The following is a 23,385-nucleotide window of genomic DNA, read 5'->3' on the forward strand; positions in this document are numbered from 1 at the left end:
TGTATGTGTGCCTCTTTACGGCATCACAAAACTCAGAGTCGTGGGCTTTCATCTTGGTTTTTGTGTGTGGTGTTATGTCTAAGCTAAGGGTTCCTCTGCTGACAGAAGGAAGTACCATGGTGCACTGGTTTTGTTTTTGTTTTTCCCATGCGAGACTAGGAATACTGTTAGAGCTCATGTTTCCTACATCAGAAACAGTGCTATTCCGAAATGGGTTTCCAAGAAAGAACTAAGGCCAAGTGTCACAGATGGATTTCTCCAAAGTAGAACGAACCAGCAAGAAGTACCAGTTCCACTTTACAGCTTCAACCCCAGCCCTGGGTCTATTCGCTTTCCTCTGTTAGAGTATAGGCTCTTTATTAGGTGTGGAGACAGGTGATGATGCTAATCTTTACTATCACAGGCTTCCGGGTCACCTCCAGCAGCTCCCAGTTTAGCTCACGTGACTCTACACAGTTCTCGGATTCTGGCTCTGCTGATGATGTTGATGAGTTTGAAATCCAAGGTAAGAATTGCCCATCTGTTTTCAAGGGAGCATTCATTACTTGTTTCTTTTAGTTCGGAATATTAGGCTGAGTGACCCCCAAAGTAGATCTTTACTGTGACTTACTATGGAACATTGTTAGTTATTGTAAGGGATGGCTGCTCTTGGTAAAAACAGAACCCCATTAAAATCCATGCAGACACAAGCCTTGAAAGGGAAGAGGGTAATTGGCTGTTGAAGTTGCCCTGACTTTCAGTCCTCACGTGTTTATCTTTCTCTTGGGTCCTCGCTCTCTTTCCTCCTTCTAGCTCTTTGGGCTGAGCCAAACCACATGAATTAGAATGTTTCCCTGTGTTCCATACATAACACAATTGAAATTGTTCCAAAAGGAGTTTTGTAGTAATTTGGGGGGCGGAAGGGAAGATGAATCATTAAAAGAGAAGAAAAAAAAAAGGAGAAAAAGTCAGGGTTACAAAGTAGAGCTTTAGCCAGGTGTTGGTGGCCCACGCCTTTAATCCCAGCATTCGGGAGGCAGAGGCAGGCGGATCTCTCTGAGTTCAAGACCAGCCTGGTCTCCAGAGTGAGTGCCAGGATAGGCTCCAAAGCTACACAGAGAAACCCTGTCTCGAAAAACCAAAAAAAAAAAAAAAAAAAAAAAAGTAGAGCTTTAATGTCTGTTTTATCAGTCTTGAGGCAGAGCCCCAGAATCTTGTTAGAAGTATCAGTGCAGTGAGGGGAGAGGCTGCCATCTGGGAAGGGTTTGTAGTAAAGCAAGCTAATGTTCCTTTTGCATCACTAGTCACCTCAGAGGGGGATCTGACAGCAGACCAAAGAAACAGTCTCAAGTCCAACCTGGTGAGTCAGGGACTTTATTGGTTTACTTACAGGCTGCATCAACAACAACAACAATAATAATAATAATAATAATAGTGAAACCACACCAGCATGAGTGACAGCCTCCCAAGAGCTGCATAGCTGGAGTCCCGTCTTCAGCTTATCTTCCACCTCCTATATAGTCTAGCACCTCCCTGAGCCCACATCAGCTGGCACAAGCATTGCTCGAAGCCGGGGATTGAGTGGCTGAACTATCAGGCAAGGGTCTGACAATCTTCCATCCCAGTATGTATGAATGAATGTCAGTAGATTTGATCTTGGGAAGGTCTCGTTGAGTCTAACCAGAGATCAGCTGCCCTGATTCCAAGGTGGCAGTGGCCACATCATGCTTGAGTCATATGCTTCACAGCAGTCCTATACTGCAAACTATAGAGGTCTTCAGGGCCCAGCAAAGAGACAAAACAGTTGAGGTGGAGAAACTTTTCACATGGTAGAACTAAGAGCCATTTCCTAATAGAGCTGAATTGTCTGCACACACTCGGTTATCATACTGTAAAATGATAATGAATAGATATTTTTACTATTTTAGTCTTCAGGGGCCTCCTGAGGAGCTTTCCCACTCAGAAATTCAGATTTTACATAACTTTTACAGGCCTCAAGGAACTTTGCTTTTGGTTCTTCCGAATGTATTTGATTTCATGACAATAACAGTAACTTAAAACTCCTTCTCCCCCTGACCCCCTTAGTTTGTATATGTTTTTTTCTAACCATAATTCTCACAAAGTGCACTCCTGTTTGAAACCGTTGCTTCAGTTATGGGCCTCAAGGGTGTGTAGTCAGCTAATTCCCTGTTGGTTCAGAATAGAAACCCTTGAAGGAGACACCATAGGCCCTGTCATTCTTTGTAGTGAGGGTCTACTTGAAGATTGAGATGCTTGCCATCATCTCTGGCCTCTTGAACTCCGTAGTGCCCCACTCCATCCGCAGTAGTCGTAACGACCAGGTATTCCTAACATCACTCTTAGCTGTAGTCATAACGACCAGGTATTCCTAACATCACCCTCAGATGCTTCTTAGGAGGTGCTGGAGGCTGGACTGGTTTGGGGAAGTAGTGGTAACTGTTTTCCAAGCCTACCCGTGCTTGTGGATTCCTAAAAGCTGCACAGAAGTCACAGCCTGATCCTGAGGACTTGTGGTGTGGAACTGTCAGTCTCAGCAACTTTCTTTCTAAAGGGCCCTCTTTATAATTATTATTACACAGATGGTAGTGAAGGCTCTAACCTGACTCACATGTCAAAGAGTGGACTCTCAGTTTCAGTGGCCTCCATGTTCTCAGGTAGCCGTGCTGGAAGCGTGGGTGTGCTTCTTCATGCATGTGTGTGACTGTTTGCACCAGCTTTTGTACATGTGATACTTGTCAAGGTCATGAGAACTACATGAACTCGAGAACTAACTGGAAAACATTAGACAATGCAGGGGCAATTCAGATAGTCAGATGTCTTTTTACATAGGACTCAAGCAGTGTTTTCCATCTCCCCTCACAGAGATGAGATTAGATTAGGTAGTCATATGACTGATGGGGTCAAAGTTTAGAAAGGAATAGTCAAAACCAGAAAACAGTTCTTTCTGTCTTGGGGTTTTTTTTGGTATTGGTGGTGGACAAGAGCATAAAGTATTTCATACTGAGTAAAATTTAATGTGGAGCTCCTCGGCTTCCTTTTGGAATGCCTGCTAACTATAGAAATTCACTAAGTTATGTAGACTTTGGATCTGATTAATTTTAGTGTTTGATGCTTTTGTTTATTTGCAATTTTTTTTTTTTTTTTTTTTTTTTTGGTTGCTTGCTTTTTTGTTTGGGGGTTTTATTCTGTTTTATTTTGCTTTTGTTTTTAGTCTTTGGTTTTTTTGAGACAGGGTTTCTCTGTGTAACAGTTCTAGCTGTCCTGGACTAGATTTATAGACCAGGCTGGCCTTGACTCACAGAGATCCGCCTGCCTCTGCCTCCCAAGTGTTGGGATTAAAGACCTGTGCCACCATACTCTGTTTATTTGCAAGTTGGGTTTCTGTTGTTGTTATTGTTGTTTATAATAAATGTTATATTAAAAAAGAAATGCTCAAATTAAGAATTTAAGTTCAGGGGCTGGAGAAATGGCTCATCAGTTAAGAACACTGACTTCTCTTCCAGAGGACCCAGAATCAGTTACTAGAACCCTTATCAGGTGCTTCACAACCACCTGTAACCCCAACTCCAGGGGCACCAATGCCTCTGGCCTCTGTGGGTTCTTACACACACACACCACATAATTTAAAAAATAACAAAACCAAATTTGAAAAAGAATTCCTGCACTTGGCAGGTGGATTCCTGTGAGTTTGAGGCCAGATGGTCTACATAGAAAGACCTGTGTCAGAGAAAAATAAAAAAAGAATTTAGGTTCAGGTCCTAGATGAAGACTCGGCAGTTAAGAGTGGTTGCTGCTCTTCCAGAGGACTGGAACTCAGTTCCCAGCATGGATACCGACCGGGCAGCCCACAGCCATCTGTAACTCCAGCATCAGGAGATCTGATACCCTCTTCTGGCATTCTACAGGCAAATTTAATTTCAAACCTATAGCTCCAGGATACCCGCAGACAGTAGGACAGAAAGTCATGAGGCTAAGATAAGAGTCTCTTTAGAGTTTTGAATTTTCAAGTCAAACTCCCAGAAAGTAATATCTCCTAGATAACTTCATACACAATTAAGAGTTATTGCTATAAGGTTTGACATCCAGGAAAATAGTCGGTAGGATTAACTGAAAGAGAATAAAAGTTTTCTACTCAAAAAAATTGAAAACAAAAACTTGGAATTTCAGTTACAAATTTTTAGTTTCATAGTTTGAACTTTTAGTAATACTAATGGAGCTGTTTATTACGCCTAATACTGTGACCCATTGGAATTCGAAATAATTATATAAGGTTAGACCAAGATTTAGAGAAATGTAATAAAGTAACGAGTTTCTCTTTGCTCTACTTTGAACTGTCTTCTCCATCAGAGCATATCATAAGGCACTGTTACTTGGTTTTCTTAGAATCCTTTGTCCCCAGTCTTGGGAGCCTTAAAAGTTTAGCACACTTGAGGCCAGTGCGGTGGCTCAGTTGGCTGAAGGGACTTACTGCCAAGCCTGAAAACTTGACTTTTAGCCCCAGAACTCACATGATGAAAGGAGATGACTAAGTCCTGCAAGTTGTTCTCAGTCTCCATCCACGTACTGTTGCACTCACGAGTGAGTACACACAGTCTCCCTAAATAAATAAGCTAGAGGAATAGAAAACTTATTCAGATTGTTTACAAAGGCAGCTGATGACACCAGACCATCAATAGATAGTCTAAAAGTATTCCAAGTCCAGTGTAAGCAGCTGCAGCCAAGATTCCCATATCCAGAGACGTTATTTAAAATTCACAGATCAGGACCAGAGTTTAGATCCTCAAAACCCATGTAAATCCAGGGAGGCGTAATGGGAGGCAGAGACTAGATTGTCAATAGCCAGCTCTGGGGTTAGCAAGAGATTCTACCCAGTAAATAAAGTGGAGAGAGATTGGGGGAGACACCCAACATCATCTTGGGTCCTCCACATGTGTGTGCACACATACCTCACATGTGTGGACATGCATCACACACACCACACACACACACACACACACACACACACACACACACACACACACACACACACACCAAAGAAAAAATTCTTAGAGAAAAAAAGGAAACTTGAAGGAAAAGCACAAACTAAAACAGCAGATGACCACCAAGGCAGCAGTACAGAAGCCATGTGAAGGGATCCTGCTCAGCAAGCCCCTAATACATAAAGGGGAAAAAGAAAAGAACAAACAGCATTTGAACTACCCAGGTAAACAGTCAACAAGATCACAGAAATCAGCAAGTAGCCCTCATTGCTACTGTATATAACTGAAGGTAAATGATCAGCTCTCCAATTCTGAGATGCAGGCTAGCTAGTGGGATTAAAAACAAGATCCAGCTGTTTGTTGGTAAGAGCAAGACTCACTGACAAATACACACAGAGATACTGAAAGTGAAAGAATAGAAAATGATTCACTGGTAATTCAACCACTACAAGTATACAACTCAGTGATATTTGACAAATTTCCTGAGTAGTGCAGCCTTCAGCATAATCTGGTTTTAGAGAGACGTCCTCCTTCCATCAAGAGCTCCTGCATTAGTTATGAGCAGTTCTCTTGGAAAAATATATTTGTTTTAAAAATATATTTGTTTTTGTTCAAAAGATTAAGAAGACATCTTCTAAGTATCCTAAACTTCACTAGGAAGGTACAGGCTTCTTTCTGTTCTCTACAGAATTCTTTCCTTAACTGTCTTAGGCCTTGGTGTGGTTGTCTCATTGTGGTCCACCCACAGCAACTTAGTCATCTGCTTGAACTAACTAGAGTCAGCAGGATGCCCCACAGGCACAGTAAAGCCAAGGTATCAGATGGATGTCGGGTCCCGTATCCACTTTGATATTGGGCTGCCTCAATCCTCTGCTCTGGGGGTAGGATCCTCACCCCAAGACAGTGTGGTCTTCCACACTTGTGCAGTATTCATGATTAGCTAAAAACCATGTGCCACATACCTCCTCTGACCTTTTTATGTATCTGATGAAAAAGAACAATAAACAGGATAAGTCTAGCTTGATTATAGGTTCCAAAGAAAAGAGAATAAAGGGGAAAAAAGACTTCCTTATTTGAAGATGAAATGCTTTTCTTAAATACAGAGTTACATTCTGAGAACTGTATCCCTAGGTGATTTTGTGTAACTATCATAGATCATGGAATTTACTTATGCAGACTGAGAAGGCTACTGTGTCTGAGATTCTATCCTAAGGTGATAAGTTCTCAGGGAACCTCTGTCGTACACATTGGGCCACCATTGGCAGAAACACCGTTATGTGTTATGCATGGTTGTAGCTTTGTGGAAATAATGGTTTCCTTAGCAACTGCTATCAATTACCTCCTCTGTAGTGTGCAACACTTTCTTTTATAGCCTGGCCCTCTGGTGTCGAAATAGGTTATTTGCTTATTCAACGATGCCTGTTTAGGGTTTTGTTTCCATTTTTTCTGTATCATTCCCAAGTAGGATGAAATTTGCAAAAATTTTAATTGCTTTAGCCAGTTACTCATTCTGGAACTACGCTCTGAAAATCCTTTATATAGAGAACATCATGAGTGCTATTTGACAAGACAAGATTTGTGTTCAATCCTAGCAGTATTTATCATCCCCAAATCCCCTTCCCACCAACACTAGTGGCAGTAGACCAGGCAACCAGCACTGCTTTGGACTCTCTAGGATTTGGGTGACTCAAATATGACAGAAATGAGCACCTTTTGTTAAATAAAGTGGTCTTTTTGGAATTACTAGCAAAAATAAATAAATAGGTTGATGTCTTGTTTTTTATATGCTTTAAAAGCAAATTAGGGCTGGGATGTGCTTGCCTGTCATAGTCAGGCTCTGGGTTTGTCTCCAGCACTGCCCCAGACAAATAGCATATGAAAGCTGCATGAAGCTTTGAAGCTTAGTTTGTGAGCAATATTGTTGGAGTTATACTTGTATCCAGAACTAGGTATTACATGTTGTAAAGCCCAGTGAATTAGACATAATTGCATTTCCTCACAGAGACATTTTGTAATGCTGTTGTACAAACAAAAGGATCTGTGTGCATTTAAAGCATGAGGCACAATTGAGCTACTGGTGGCCAAGTGCAGAGTTATGTCATGTAAGCCTAATGCTTTGCCAAGAGCCTCGGACACAGGAGATTGGTCATTGTCGGGATTAATGAGGGAAAAATGGTCCTCTCGATGGGCACCAAAGGAAATAAGAAATGAGATGATCAGAATAGCCTTTCCATGACTTGGTTAGGACCTAGCTAGCTTCCTAGACTATGACTTCAGTAGCATTTGGCCAATGAGGTCTCTGGGGGCTCAGGCCTGTCTTTAGAACTGTGCTTAGGAAAGTCTCATTTTTATGCAGTTATGCTTGGAGATTTCTATAGCAATGATCATGTTGACAGGTCCTGTGGAAAGTTGGCTATGAAGCTGTGGAGAAGTTCTTTTCTTCCCTGAGCCACTAGACAGGACTAAAATCTTCCTGCGAAACTTTATTTTAAAGATGGAGAAAGCATCTAACATTCGGGGGTAATGATGAGCAGTTAGACAAAAACTTCCAGTTCCACAGACATTTAGTGGGTAACCTGCATGATCTGAGTTTTGTGTTGGGTGATATTTCTTCCATTAAAAAAGCCAGACAGAGCCCTTACCTTTAGTGCTCTCCATACCTTATTCTCCTACCTCACATCTCCAGTGCTGGAATTACAGGCACAAGCTACCTACCACACCAGTTCTGGGAGGATATCATTTAAGAAAGCTTGAGATTCATTCAAACGGGAGATGTTGTCATCATTGTATTTGTGCCTGTAGTGAGTGTGTCCCCATGTGCCTGTAGTGAGTGTGTCTCCATGTGCCTGTAGTGAGTGTGTCCCCGTGTGCCTGTAGTGAGTGTGTCCCTGTGTGCCTGTAATGTGTCCCCATGTGCCTGTAATGTGTCTCCGTGTGCCTGTGGTGAGTCCCTGTGTGCCTGCAGATCTCTTTCTCACTCACTGTTTTACACCAAGCCTGAATTCGTGTTTTCCCCTCGATTTGTAACCACTTTGACGTTCTCAATGCTCTGCATGATGTCACTAATTAACCTGGTTGTGATGTGGATGGAGATGGAGTAAGTAGCGTGTAGAGCTCCACCTGTCTCTGTACCCTGCATAGAATGTAGCTCCTAGCTGCCACCTTAGTGCTTAGCTGCAACACCCTATGACGGTTCCCTAGCTTCTCTTCCTTTCCTGTTTCCTGCTCCCCTTATCAATGGTTTCCATGCAGATGCTGACATCAGGAGGAGTACAGTCTCAAATGGCAAATCATCCATCTCCCAGAACTTGTGAGTATTTCATTCATTTTAATAACCTTGGGATACGTTGGCAGACACACCCAGATCGTGGCCCGTGCTTGAGAAAGGTGGCAGACAAAACCATCCCATTTCAAGAAGAGGCAAGGTTGGAGTGATGGCCCTGACTGGTAGTGGCCATTCAAGGGGAGAAAGACCTCATCTCTGAGAGGTGCAGTAGCAGTTTTACTGATATCTTTTATAGTGTCCACTTTGCAGTGAAAGGAACTGAACCTTAGAGAAAGGAAAATACAGAACTCTTAAACGCAGTACCATTCAGTGCTCATAGGTGAGATAGGGATTTGTATATAGACTTAGGACAATTAAGAACAGCAGTATTTTTTTTCATAGCATGTGTGTCTGGCATTGAGTAAAGAAACAGAACTGACTGTGGGTGCAGCTAGTGTTCCCTCAGCTGTAAGGTTGAGGCATATGGTCTCAGGTCCTGAAAGGAAGCTCCCGTCTTCCTGACTTCATGCGCTCAACCCTCCTTGATTCTCTCCTTCCCAGCTCCCATTGCTTCCTGCACTCCACATCCGCTGAGGCAGTGGCCATGGGGCTTCTGAAGCAGTTCGAGGGCATGCAGCTTCCAGCTGCCTCAGAGCTAGAGTGGCTAGTTCCAGAGCACGATGCCCCGCAGAAGGTAGGCTCTTCCACGCTTCCCTGCCAGTAGCCTGTGTGCCTTCTGATCCTGTGTTCCTTTCTCACATGGCCCCAGTCTGGAGTGAGCCTGTGCGTCCATCCTTACTCATGGGCACTCTTGGTTAAAGTGTGTTGAGCGAGTGAGTGAATGAGTGAATGCTTGCTTGCCTAGGTTTTCCCTAGCAGCCTCTGGCTCCTTCACTGTCCTCTTCCAAGTGGCTAACTTTACGACACTGTGTGAAAGCGAGTTGTTGAGACTCTTCTTGGCTCTGTAGTTGAATCTTTTAAGGCATGCTGGCACAGTAAAGGCCCTGGGAAGCATAGAGGCAGCATCAGCGATGGGTGACAGCACCCTACAAATCATGTTTCTATTTGCTTCTTGGAACTCAAGGGCCTTGCTTCTAGTAGCATGGCACCTACAAGTTTGTTTTTAAATCAGGGTTCTTGAAGGCTCAGCCTGTGGTAATTATGAAATATGTTTCATTGCTCTGCTTCTGTCATGGCCAGAGGGATAAACATATGTGTCCCCTAGATTGTCCAGGTCAGCTCACACACACTTTTCTCCTGCAGCTCCTGCCTATCCCCGACTCACTGCCCATCTCACCAGATGACGGGCAGCATGCAGACATCTACAAGCTGCGTATCCGTGTCCGTGGCAACCTGGAATGGGCTCCACCCCGGCCTCAGATCATTTTTAATGTTCATCCAGCCCCGACGTGAGTAGCCAGTGGCTATGATCTTTGGCAGAAGGATTCATCCTCCTTGCATTATAAAAACTATCATCTTACCTCTTATTTCCACCTCTGGTTGTACTTCCCACACAGTTCTGTGTATTTAAAAGCATAGAAAGAGGATTCTTCATTTTATTTTTGTTCTTAAATTCTTTTAGTCCTTCAATTCTTTCCCATACCTAACTGTACCCCTCCCCCCCACCCTGGTCTTTTAAATCAGCATTTCCAAACTATTGCCTTTCTCCCCATACTTTGTGGGCTTACTAGGATTTTTTTCTCTTTTTAAGATACATGCTTCTCTCTCCCATTGTTCTTTCTGGGTTACTGTTCCTCATCCCCTGCATTTATACAAAAACATGGTTCATGTTGAGGCCAATCGCTTAGTCACTGCAGTGGCCCAATCCTGTAAATTCTAACCTGATAGAGCCTCACTTTGCATTAGTTCTCCCAGTAGAAATGAGCTTTGTGCAACTCTAAAAGGAAATTGGTGAGTTCTCAGCTCTCCGTCCTTAACGAGAGTCTGCACTTCACCCTTTATACGTCTGCACCCTGTGTCGCTGCCTTGCTAATCCCACTCCTTCACCTTTCTGTAGGAGGAAGATTGCTGTGGCCAAGCAGAATTACCGCTGTGCAGGCTGTGGCATCCGGACTGACCCTGGTAAAGCTTTGTCCTCTCCCATGCCTGTCGGAGGTGACCTTCGAGGAGGTGACAGAGCAGATATGAGTCCTGGAGTAGGAGGGGAGGCCTAGGCAGGAGCTGGTGTTGTGGGGAATTACCTCAGGGAACATTACCCCAGAACCACTTCCTGGGGACAATGGCTCCCTGCAGCCAGGTTCTTAGAGAGCAGGTCTCATCAGCTCTGGAAGGTTTGGAGTCTTTGGTGGTCTCCAGGATGGGATGCTGGAGCCATAGACCTCATTATATAAACAGAATTTTTCCAGCTTTAGAAAATCCACAGAGAAGTGGCTAGAAGCCACTTGGCCCTCCCTGCCTGCCTTTTGAAGGGTCACCAGCTTCTGGATGCAAAAGTTACATCTGTCCTTTGGTTATGTGTGTTTCCTAGATTATATCAAGCGGCTGCGGTACTGTGAGTACCTGGGCAAGTATTTCTGTCAGTGCTGCCACGAGAACGCCCAGATGGTCGTCCCCAGCCGCATTCTGCGCAAGTGGGACTTCAGCAAGTACTCCATCAGCAACTTCTCCAAGGACCTGCTCATTAAGATCTGGAATGATCCTCTTTTCAATGTGCAGGACATCAATAGCGCCCTCTACAGGAAGGTCAAGCTGCTCAATCAAGTCCGGGTAAGATGCCTGAACAAGCCACCACACAGATTCATACTTCTCCTCTCCTAGCTCCTGTCCCTGTTGGCGCAGTTCCCTCAGGCCACCACGCTTCTGGTCACAGTCACCATTCATGTTCTGTAGACTCTCTTGTTGGTCTGTTGTCCAGTGCTGGGCTTGGGGCCCAGCATGATGCCCATAGTGCTAGCAGGCCCTCTACCACGCACTACCCTCTGCTGAGCTACACTTCCACAGTCTCAGGGACTGTCCTACCAGTCTCAAGCCTCACAGCAGTGAACAAGGCCGTAGATAGCACTTGAAAGTGAAAACAGTGTCTATACTCACTGAGAACAGGCGTGGGAATTTGAATCCCAGAGTTCTCAGCGGCTGCCCGTGTGACTGAATGAACAGATTGACCTGGCAGAAGGGCCTTCCCTGGCCAGAGATCACTTGAAGTGAGTTGTTGAAGTTGACGTTGTTGACTGAGAGGTGTGAGGGTAGTCCAGCTCTGGCTACTACTTGGGAAGTCTGAAGGCAGCTGCTGGCCATTCTAACAGCTCCTCCTCTCCTCCTCCACCCACTGTCTTGTCTTCAGCTGCTGCGGGTTCAGCTGTACCACATGAAGAACATGTTTAAGACCTGCCGACTGGCCAAAGAGTAAGTCTCGGGAGGCCACAGTCCTCTGGTGCCCTGTTGTCTCTGAGAGGAGCATTTCCCAACAGTTGGCTCTGTTTTACATGAGGAAGGGTCTGCAGAAATGTCTCAAGTAGTAAATGGGAAGTCATGGCGGTAATTAGACCTGTGTCCTCTCTCAAGAGGACTATCTGTCCAGGGCCAGACACCACTCCCCAAGCCCACTCTACAGGGTTTGGAAATGAAACACTTCTGTCCTCCAGGTACCTGGTGTGGGGAAGCTGGGGTAGCCAGGATACCTGGGTTGGCTGGATGTCACCCACCCCCCTGAGCTTCTCTCCTGCTGAGTAGGGATTTTTGCACTGTTACATGCCATATGAAATGTTTATTTCCAAGCCTTCCCACATCCTCTCATTTCCTGTAGGCTTTTGGATTCCTTTGACGTAGTTCCAGGCCACCTGACAGAGGATCTCCACCTGTACTCACTGAACGACCTGACTGCGACCAAGAAGGGGGAGCTGGGACCCCGGCTGGCTGAGCTCACCAGAGCAGGAGCTGCCCATGTAGAGAGATGCATGGTGAGGAGGCCGTGGTCTGCCATGCAGCTGAGCCCATGCTGGGAACTTAGTGCTGGGGCAGGGTTCTTGACATTTAGCTCCAGAAACTTAATATGGCCAGTTGACACTAAGAGATAAACCAGAGGGCTTGCTGTTGGCTGAGTGAGTGAGCAATAGGATCATCTGAAGGACTGGACTTAGAGGAGGAAGTGCCGGGATGCTGAGGCAGGGGGACTGGGAGTTCAGAGTCAGCCTGGGCTTTGTAGCAAGACCCCATCTCAAGAAAACAAAAACACAAAAAGGATTAGGACGGGAGTTGGTGCTGGTGTTGCCGCTTCACTTAAGGATTGCCATACTCAGGAAGGAAGACCTTTGACCAGAATCTAGACTTGTTTTCAACCACAGTTGCAAACAATTTGCTGTGTAAGCCTCAGTTTTCTCCTTTCTGAAATGAAGGTGATACTTAGATGAACTGTTCTTTCCTCTTGAGCTTCTGAGGTTTGATGAAACAGCTTATTTGATAGCATTTTTGTAAATCCTATTTACAAATGTAACTTATTAGCGTTCATGGTAGGATCAACGTGCTAGAAATTCAGGAATGATGCTTTTAGGTCTGCCCATCTCAGCTGCCCATTTTGTGATCCTGTGGTGGGGTAAGGGTGTGAACCTGACTAGAGGGTATTATTTTGGGAAACACTCTTGACTTTACTTTTCATCTTAATTACTAGTGGTAATGTTTTAAGATAACACCTCAGGGCTGGAGAGATGGCGCATAGGTCAAGATAACACCGCTGCCCAGACTAGATTACAGACTTTAGGCCCCTCTTCTCACACTGAGAGCTGCTCCAGTGGCAAGGGCTTCTCAAGCCTGTGTCTCTCTTGTTTTATGTGATGATGCCTGGCTCTCATGCTCACAAGTCCAGCCCTAGGCTCTACACCATAGACAGTAGACCCCTTCACCCTGCTCAAAGTGATATTTATGGTTTGCTCCACCTTACCGAGTCCTCCCTTCTGGGCCAGTCTCTTAACTTTGCTACCTACTCTCCTCAATAGCTGTGCCAAGCCAAGGGCTTCATCTGTGAGTTCTGCCAGAATGAGGATGATGTCATCTTTCCTTTTGAGCTACATAAGTGCCGGACCTGTGAAGGTGAGGACAGATACTAGCTTTGAAACAAGCAACACTGGACCCCAAGTGAATGTATTACCTGAGAGTTCTCTATTAGCCAGAGTATGGTGTGAGTAACTCCACACTCCACCACCGCCACAACATGAGCTATGAGGAGGAGTGGCTGAGGTGATAACTTGCTTCTAGCCTGATAATACAAATCATTTTCTTCTCTCTCTTTTCAACCTGACTAGAGTGTAAAGCATGTTACCATAAAGTTTGCTTCAAGTCTGGAAGATGCCCCCGGTGTGAGCGGCTACAGGCCCGGCGGGAGTTGCTGGCCAAGCAGAGCCTGGAGTCCTACCTGTCTGACTACGAGGAGGAGCCCACGGAAGCCTTGGCTCTAGAGGCCACTGTCCTGGAGACCACCTGAGGAAAGGACCTAACCCTTTGTCTAAAGGGACTGGCTACGGTCAAACGATACAGAACTGAACCACACCTTCAAGGAAGGTGATGGGGCCTTTTTAAAAAGTATATTGTCATTTTTTTATGACTTGTCTGCTGTCCAGGTGTAGGCAACCTTTATTGGTTGATTGGTCCAGCCTGTTGTGACAGTATCTGTGTGCATTGGGTATTCCCATCAGAACTGCCACTTGGACTGGCTCTTGTCAGGGGAATGGACAGCGAGTGAGACCCAGTTCTTCTGACATGCCTGGCCTGTCCCTCGAGGACCAGATCTGATTGCAGCTGCAGCTCAAGGCTCATTCCCACTCTTGACTTAGTTCCCCAGCTTCTGAGCCAGGCCTTCCTCAGCCAGTGGTCTTCCTTCAGCTTGGCTGCTAAGATGGGAATGGGATTTTCCTGTCACAGTCCCGAAAGAGAACAAGACTGTGCCCTGAGGCTGGGAAGAGAATGGGGCTACCCGGTGGGCATTCTGTACAACTTATGTAGGCACTGAGGGATGGGTAAGAACACAATCCTTAATCCTAGAATCCTTAGAGACCTCAAGGAGGCAAGCATGACTTCCCTGTTTCAAGTATACCAGGCATCGGTGGACACAAGCCAGCTTGTGTACTCTGATGGGCTTGAAGCAAAGAACAGAACTGAATCTTAGGCCAGGCCCATTTGTAGCCAGCACTGCACACATAAGTAAGGTGCAGCTGTTGCCTGAGGAACATTTATTCAGATAAAGGATAATGGCTGCCTCTTGGGTGTTCAGTCTCTAGTTAACTAGCTTGAGCACAGGTGCACTTCAAGCTCAGGCAAGTCCCTCATGCCAGCCTAAGGCGAGGATAGAAACCCCACCCACCATCTTAATAGTGGTCCCTTACTGCTCTGTATGACTGTGTGACCACTCTGGTTCTGCATAAAGGTGTGACCCAACTCCATTCTCCGTCCCTTCCCCCAGCAGAGCGGGGGCCTCCCATTGGCTGACCTCTTGCCTTAGGTTCTTTTGTCAGTCGGGAGAAGCCTGTCCACTTAGTAGCATTGGAGAACTTGACAGTTTGTGAATGTTTGTTTGCTCAGAGTAACAGGAGCCTTTATGCCGTTTATGCACTTAACTCTTCAGCCTCAGTAATGTATGTTAAATCATCTGTTCATAGTACTGATTTTAATAGACTCCTCCCCATCACTTAATGTGCATTTTATGGGGTTTGCTAGACTAAGCCAGACACTTGCTGCAGCGCCTAACCTCTGTAAGCACTGGTCAGGGCTGCATCTCAGATCCTGGCAGTTCTGGGAACTGATGTCCACAGTGCTTTTGTTCTAGAACTGACTTCTTCCGTGTACCTGTCTTCCTGTACTTGGTTGCTAGTGAAATAATTGGCCCGAGCACTGCCCCAAGAAGCCAAAGTTGCAAGTGGTTGGTGGAAGCGGGCAGGTTCTGAGCTGCAGGGAACAAGGGGTCTCCCCGAGAGACAGAAGGGACGCTGATGTAACAGCCACACTGAGCTCTGGCAGAGCAAGAAGAACATGTCAGAACTGGCCCATGGTGAGGTTCCTCTGCCTCACGTTTGGGAGCTGACAACAGCATTGGACCGGTTGACTAGGACTCTTCTCTCAGTTGTAGGTGAGACCCAAAGCTGAGGCCAAGGCCACTTTGAAGGGCTGGTTAGAAATCCCCCTTCCTTCAAGGAGATGTAGGAATGACCCCTTTAAACTCAAGTGTCACCAAGTCAGACCTCGGATACAGACTCTGACTGGACTTCCAGTTTGTGGCTGACTTCCAGCTCACTCTAAGTCACCACACTTGAGGAGATTGCCACCGCCCACACTCCCAGTCAACACAGGTTCAAGCTGGCCTCAGCCATGGCACTAAGTTTCAGTGTTCCCCACCTCCCAACCCGTCCCTTTAGATCACATGTCTTTTAGTGCCCCCTGATTCTGTGCTGTCATTATGTCCAAATACATGTGTTTATTTATTTGGGAGTGGGGAACAGAGGAGATGTCATGAAAGCACTTTGTCACTTGACAGTATCTGAGAATCCCTGCTGTGGAGAATTCTGAATGCACTGAAGAGAGCTTGCTGGAGGCGGCTGGAGTGAGGCATTTTCTCTGTACAAAGGGAAGCATTTGTTCCTGAGGTGGAGACTAGCTCCAAGGCACCGAGAGGCCTGGGAGCCCACAGCTCGGCACTTAGGAGGTTCCTATCAACTCCCTCTGCCAAGGGTTGAGAGCTTTGGCTGAACTAACAGAAAAGGAGCAAGAGTCTAAATAAAAAGATCTGTTTGTGTACAATTTGTGTCTTGAACTGGATTTTCACCTGCTGTAATTCATGTACATCCTAACAGTTCATGGTCATCTTTAATAAACTTAAGGACATGGAATCTTGCCTTTTGTTTACCTTCCTTGATGACTATGGGATGCTTTTGTGTATCTACTGAAAAGCAGCCATGTCTGAAAACTACCCATGTGATGTTGCATCTCCTCCACGTGACTATTTTTGTTAGTTGTTTCATTGTTGTTGTTATTGTTGGTTTTTAAAGACAGGGTCTCACTGCGTATCCCAGTCTGGCCTCAAACTTGGAATCCTCTTGTCTCTGCTCTCCTAATGCTGGGACGATAGGTACACACCACAAACACTATTCACGTGGCTCCTTAGATGTCTCATTATGGTCTCCACCACTATCTAAAACCAACATTTATCTCTACAAACCTAACCATTAGTGACTCACATTTGAAAGCTGGTTGTCTTTGACTTCCTCTGAATCAGGTCACGTGTCTGGCTAGTCAGGCATTATCTCCTCCCCACCTGTCATCAAGTGTGTTGATTGCCTTTTCCTTTTGTATCTCCTTCCATTTCTCCCACTCCCACACAAGGTAAGTTCTCTCAGTTGTCCGGGGTCCTGTCACTTTCTTGTGCATTCACTTTCACCAAATATTCAGGTACCCACTCCACTCCGTACCATTTTTTGTGGTAATCTGTGGGGCTCTAGCAGAGAGCAAAGTGGAGACAGGCCCTACCCATAATGAAACCCTTGTATGGTAGACAGACATTGCACAAAGTCACCAGAGTGTGTATAGTCAGCCATCTGTGCGGTCTTGAGAACATTTGATTACAAACCTAGGCATGGTGGCATATACCTATAGTCCTAGCACTTGGGAGGCTTAAAAGCCAAGGGGTTTAGAAAAAATAAAGTAAAAGCTAACACAAATTTAAGAACACACTGTAGTAATTATTTCCATTATATTAGATATTATAATTTATTTACTATATATAGAGTTCTGTCTGCATGTATCCAGACAGGCCAGAAGAGGGCACCAGATCTCATTACAGATAGTTGGGAGCCATCATGTTGATGGGAATTGAACCCAGGACCTCTGGAAGAGCGACCAGTGCTCTTCGACACTGAGCCATCTCTACAGCCTGTATAGATTATTTGAAACATAAAATGATATGAATAGATTACATGAAATACTAGGCCATTTTATATAAAAGACTTGAGCATTGGTCTTGGGAACCCTACAACCAGTCTCCTGCAGATAACAAGGGGCATCTAGCCAAAGCTCTGCTGATGGCTACAAGGGAAAAGAACAAACCAAAACTACGGTACCTAATTAAGGTCAGAGAAAGGGGAAGCCCGAAAGAGTGATTCTGCAGCTCTTTCCCCAAGAATGCTACTCAGAGGAGAGGACATCTCCAGATGGGAGCTGGCATGGGTGATGAGCCTGCAAGAGGGACTGGGAAGAACCTGAAAGGGCTTACTGGTTCATATTTATTTTTCCGGGCAAGGTTCCTCTGTATAACAGCCCTGGCTGTCCTCAAACTCACTATGTAGACCAGGCTGGCCTTGAACTCACAAGAGATCCACCTGCCTCTGCCTGCTGAGTGCTGGGATTAAAGGCGTACACCACCAACACCCAACTTATATTTACTTTTTTGTAGCTCACACTGGCCTCAAACTTGGAATTCTTCTGCCACAGTCTCCGGAGTGCTGGGATCACAAATGTGTACCATCACAACCAATTACAATTTTAAATCTAAAAAATTGTGTTTGTGTGTGTGAGTGTGAATGCAGGCATGTGTGTGCTATGTATGGTGCTTGTATGGGTCAGACGACAACCTTTCTTCCTTTGTTGAGCCAGGGTCTTTGTAGTTTCTGTTGTGCTGCATATCCCAGGCTACATGGCCCTCAGGCTTCTGGGTAATTTTCTGTCTCTGCCTCCCATCTTGGTGTAGGAGTGCTGGGTTACAGATAACGCACACCCACACATCCAGCTTTTTACATGGGTTCTGGGGAACAAACTTGAATTTGAAGCAGTTTCCAAGGGCTGAACTTGGGTTGTCAGGCTTTCATAGCTACTGCTATTACCTGCTGAGTAATTTCCCATGACCTGCCCCCTCCCCTTTTGATGCAAAAAGCATGAGGCTTTATGATAGTTGTTTAACGAGCTAACCCCATTTTAGCTCGGGTCTTTCATCCACCCACCATGGTGGATGGCTAGAAAAGACAGCTCGAAACGGCTGCATAGAGATCTTATAGGGCAGCATAAGGGGAGTGTCTAGGGGTGCGCACAGGCTCAGGATTGGTGTGCCTCCAGGCTTGGAGGGTTTGCCCTGTGTTGATTGGTCAACTGGTTATTATGGCCCATAGGCCCTCCCAGGGTGGTTGCTATGCTCTACGTATCATTGCTGTGCACTTGTCCGTAAAGCATACCCAGAGCCGTAAAGCATAGCACCACCACCTAACTTCTAATTGGTCCCTTACCACGAGGCAGGCATCTGACTTCCTAGTGACCAAGGCAAGGTCAGGGCAAGCATGTGTTCAGCTGTTATGGCTGCCGAAATGGGGAGCTAGTACCTTCATTCCCCCATTTTTTTTCAAAATTCCAATCATGGAATTGCTGTCTCTCTAGCGTCCCCATCAGGGAGTGAGAGATATTGGCGTCCCCCATGTAAGGGAGTTCCTTTTGACTTAGCATTTTAATAAAAGAGAATGGTGACGTATTCATTCTCATGCTACTTCCTGCTGATTTTGGGACCAAGTAAGGGACCCAAGAAGGCTGAAATGCTAGTCAAAAGCAAAAATGGGAATTTAAGCAATGGGGATACCATCAGGAGCTTCTGGTTAGCAGATTCTGTTGCAGAGACGGGGTGTTCATATCAGCTGGACTGGTTCACATCCACAGCAAGTCCAGGGCTCTCAGTCTACTTAGAACAGCCTGTAGTCAGCAACTGATACTCAGATGTCTGCCAGAAGCAGAAACCTGTTTAAGATATGTTTAAACCAGGAACAGAAGTTAAAACTTATTTACTGAAGCCCACAGTGCAGAAAAAGCAGATATCTGGATATCTGTTTAAACAGCAGGAACATATTTATAATTTTGAGTCCAAGCAAAAATACAGATTTGGTCTAGAAGCAAGTACATTTTCTTCTGTCCAGAGAGCCAGGTATGGATTGGACAGAGGTGCCTTTGGCCTGATGAAAAGCCCTTTAAGTTTTTACTTAGATGACAACCAAAATAAACCTAAAAACCTAGCTTGTGCCTAAACAGTAGATAGTCATTACTTTATCGCTTACATACTGACTATAGTCTATAGTAGATCTGACTGCCTGATGCTGTCAAGCTGACAACCATTAATATTTTAGAGATCTGAGAAGGGTATATTTTATACAGTTTCCGAATCTATTAAAAAGCAACAGAAGCCAGTCCATATACAGTTAGCCATACCCAAGTCTCTCCATTATCACTGGAGGCAGAAGTATCAAAGAACAGCAATCTTCGCCAGGCCTCCGCTAGGCTGATCTCAAACTTGCTGTACAGCTGAGAACAACTGAACTGATCCATTTGCATCTCCATCTTCCAAGTGCTGGCATCACTGGAGTATGCCTCTATTCCTAGCAATAAAATGTTTATATTACCCTAAAATTCATATTGAAGGCTTTATCCCAATGAAGTAGACAGGTAGGGCCTTTGGGGGACAAATGGGGTCATTAGAGTAAAGCCCCATGATGCACCTTATGAAGAATGCCAGGAAACTGGGCAGCTCTTCCTGTAAGTGTTACAGCTCTGAGAGAAAGTTATCCTCAGTGCAAGTGTTACAGCTCTGAAGGGAAAGCTATCCTGGCAGTTGGGAGCTAAGGGATTCTACAAAGTCACATGGTACAATAAACCTCACACGAGAGATTTATTGGAGAAAACGTAGATGGCTGCCTCTGCTTGGGCAAGAAGCAGCAAAGAACTGAGCAAGTGGCAGGCTTTATATAGGGTTCCTGGCGGGGAGGGGGGGGTAAGGGGTTGAGTTTTCCATTGTGGGGATTGGTGGGATTTCAAGCCCTGCAAGTGAGCTCGAACTTTTTACCCTCTGTGAGGACACAGCACAAAGACAACTATAAACCCTTTCTGGTTTATAGTTGCCAAGACCCAACCCTGCTGGCCCCCTGATCTCAAACTTCAACCTCCAGAACTTTGAGAGAAATCCTTATGGCATTGTTTAAATGGCAGCTCAAACTAAGCCAATGGAAAAGCCACTGTAGAGTTTTATTCAAAGAAGTGAGTGACTGGTCAAAATGTCATCTCCCTCAGCAGAGAAAGGGCAGACAGTGGGATGTTCCGTGCAGATGGCTCTGGTGACCTCAGAAGAGGTTGTGTTGAACTGGACTAGTGTATTGTCATTGTCATCTAATTACCTATGACTCTTTAAGAAGACAAAGCCCATCTGTTCTGCTCAGTTCTGTCTTCAAATGTTTAAGCAGAGAGCAGAAGGTTGGTAAGAGCATACTTCAAAAGATGGGCAAAAATACAGATTCTCAGGGCAATCAGGGATGACTCGGGAAGGGTAGGTGCCAAGGAAGCCCAAGACTTGTGATCTGCAGACGTTCCCTGTGCCTGCTGCCAGCAAGGCAGGTCACATAGTAACAGCTGTGCTGAAGACTCACCCGGAGTAGTGGGGATACCCCAAAAGGAAGGGAACTGAACTGCGCATTTGTCCACTGTGGTATTGACCATGCTACTTGTGAGTTCTTGTGGCCTCCACTGTGTGCAGCTGTACTGTCTCTACTAATTCCAGAGTGGGTGATCTTTATAGGCTCCTGGCTAAGAGAAGAACCAACTCTGCTTCCTTTCCCTTTGAACTTTTGGTTTAGAATATGCAGGAATGAGCACTGCTCTTGTGCCCTGATCACCTGAAGGCCCCTGCCATATCTCTGCCCAGGACATCAAACTACTTTATTTTTAAGGCAATAGAAGCTGCCATAGGGCTGACATCTTGTCTACCTCATGAGCTTGAAGTTCTTTGCATCAAAGATGAAGGTAATTAGGAAGGAGACAGTCTACCCAATACTACTCCAGGAGTACAGAGAACTCTAGGGTGTGCTGAACACTGCAGTTCTGCCTTGCCCAGTTAAGCCAACAGAAACCATGCTGATGTCTGAAGAAGGGGAAGGAGGCCCAAGCAGACAGAGCCCACTCTCACTTTCACTGCCTGTCCCTCTTTCCCATGTGGTTACCGGGGTGCTATAGTCAGGGGGATTAGCTAGTCTTCCTCCTAACTATGTGTCTGTTCAATTATAATTACTATTTTTTTTTCTTTTTGGTTTTTTGAGACAGGGTTTCTCTGAGTAGCTTTGGAGCCTAATCTGGCACTTGCTCTGGAGACCAGACTGGCCTCGAACTCACAGAGATCTGCCTGCCTCTGCCTCCTGAGTGCTGGGATTAAAGGTGTGCACCACCAATGCCCGGCCTTAGTTACTAATTTACAGCTTAAAATTATAAATCTGTCACTCCAATAAAACTGCACTCATTTTTATGTATTTTCTTTCTTTTGTGTATCTTCATTCTTAGCACTTTTTGTTGTTGTTGTTGTTTTCAAGATAGGGTTTTCTCTATATTGCTTTGGAGGCTGTCCTGGAACTTGCTCTGTAGATCACACTGGTCTGGAACTCACAGAGATTCACCTGCCTCTGCCTCCCAAGTGCTGGGATTAAAGGTGTGCGCCACCACCGCCCAGCTCATTCTCAGCATATTTTCACATGATTGTAATTGTGGTGTAAATACAGTTTATGAGGGTAAGACACTGGTGGGTGAACAGGGTCTAATGTATACTAAACCTGCTTCACTAAGGAGCTGGGGGTGACCTTGAGTTTCTGATCCTCCTGCCTCCTCACCTCCCAAGTACTGGGATTACAAGTGTACCTCCATGCCCCGCCTATGTGGTGCTGAGGAGGATATTTGAGCAATGGCCCAAGTTCCTACATCGCAATGAGACCACCATTCCTAGACTCTGGGGGTGCCATGTCCTAGCCTCCATCTCTAGACTGTCCCTCCAATTTATGATGTCAGGGGCTTCCCTCCGGATCTTTCCCTCTCTTCTTGTGTTATCTGGAGTCTGCTCTATTGCTGGAGATGAAGAGTTCTAGCATGTAGACTGAGAGGGCACTATCACTCTAGTACACATGCCAAGGGAACTCTGGCACACACTTGGAGAAGAGAGAGCCCTGACACACACTGGGAGAGGGCAAAAGCAAAGGCAGTTTCTGAAATCAGCCACAGATTATGAAAATATTGACTTTGTTTACCCAACTTAAATGGATCCAAGCCACCGGTGTATGGCCCTTTTCATGGATGTGTTTGTAACTGAGTGCTTGGCAGAAGTTCCTGCCTTTTAGGAACTTACTATTTAGTTATTAAGATGGGAAACACATAAGTAAAAGTATTAGATGTGGAGAGCTTTGTGTGTCCCGGGAGCTACTCTAAAGTATTTATATACAGATGACTCACTAACCCTCCCAAATACTCTTTGAAGTAGACAGAATTATCATTTCCATTGTATACCAGTAAGCAAGATACAGAGAGTTTAAGTAACTGCTTTACCCATCCCAGCTAGCATTAGTGGAGCCTGGGTCCACATACAGGTGGCCTGACTCCAACTCCACTCTTAACCACTGTGTTATGCCAAGATAAATGAAAAGACCAAGTTCTAAAAGGTCAGAGAAATGAGCAATGAGTGTGGTCATGCAGGATGGGTAAATCCTGTGCCAGCTCAGATACCTAAGACTTTGTGGGGTTTCAATGGCACATTAGCCAGGATTCTCTAGAAGAACAGTAAGACCACAGGACTCAACAATTGGCAGGTGTGTCGGGAGTGGGGGTGGGATGGAATGGGTGTAACCGACAGAAGTGAGGGTGGGGTGTGAGACCAGGAGAGGAGGAGGTAGGGAAGCTACTGGTGAGAGACAGTAACCAGTCTTGATTCCTAGACCTGCGAGTCCTGGATATGGGGAAATGGTTCCACATATTTCGATGCTGGTTCAAATTGTGTACTGCCTTCTGGAGAACTCACCCCAGCTCTGCAGGCTACTGCTACCTATTGAGCTCTGTAACTCTGTCTTTAACAGACCATTCCATTTTCCTACCAGGCTAGCAGCTTCAAGATGGTGGGGTACATGGCAAGACCGGTGAATTCCATGATCATGGGTCCACTGTGGCTCCTGTTTGGCTGTGAAGTGAGTTCCTTGGTCTGAAGCAATGCATGGGAGTGGACAATGCATTCTGTAAGTCCATGGACTGTAGGTAACATAGAAGTATTACAAGCAGGAAAGGCAAATCTATAACCAGAGCAAGTATCTATTCCAGTGAGGAGAAAGTGTTACCCTTCCAGGACAGAAGTGGTCCAATGTAATCAGTCTGATACCAGAT

The 23,385-nt window shown here is 45.4% G+C and overlaps 1 protein-coding gene across 5 annotated transcripts in view; it reads left to right on the forward strand.

Moving 5' to 3' along the window:
- The window catches only part of Rubcn (rubicon autophagy regulator), a 51,379-nt gene extending 35,306 nt beyond the window's left edge, over positions 1-16,073 (forward strand). Inside the window, exons 10-21 of one of the 5 annotated variants that reach the window (XR_004769936.1) lie at positions 404-505; positions 2,580-2,654; positions 8,232-8,289; positions 8,806-8,938; positions 9,508-9,653; positions 10,262-10,374; positions 10,733-10,971; positions 11,546-11,607; positions 12,008-12,161; positions 13,194-13,287; positions 13,500-15,316; positions 15,722-16,073. Coding sequence is in view for 4 of the 5 variants with exons in the window: in XM_027412825.2 (XP_027268626.1) it covers positions 404-505; positions 2,580-2,654; positions 8,232-8,289; positions 8,806-8,938; positions 9,508-9,653; positions 10,262-10,374; positions 10,733-10,971; positions 11,546-11,607; positions 12,008-12,161; positions 13,194-13,287; positions 13,500-13,678 (1,355 nt within the window). In the remaining variant the exon portion in view is untranslated. Of the gene's footprint in view, positions 1-403; positions 506-2,579; positions 2,655-8,231; positions 8,290-8,805; positions 8,939-9,507; positions 9,654-10,261; positions 10,375-10,732; positions 10,972-11,545; positions 11,608-12,007; positions 12,162-13,193; positions 13,288-13,499 lie in introns of all 5 variants that reach the window. The other 4 variants (XM_027412825.2, XM_027412826.2, XM_027412827.2 and 1 more) reach the window with 4 other exon arrangements.
- Positions 16,074-23,385: the final 7,312 nt, after the last annotated feature.

Source organism: Cricetulus griseus, chromosome 4 (genome assembly GCF_003668045.3).
Source record: "Cricetulus griseus strain 17A/GY chromosome 4, alternate assembly CriGri-PICRH-1.0, whole genome shotgun sequence".
In the NCBI taxonomy this organism is placed as follows: domain Eukaryota; kingdom Metazoa; phylum Chordata; class Mammalia; order Rodentia; family Cricetidae; genus Cricetulus; species Cricetulus griseus.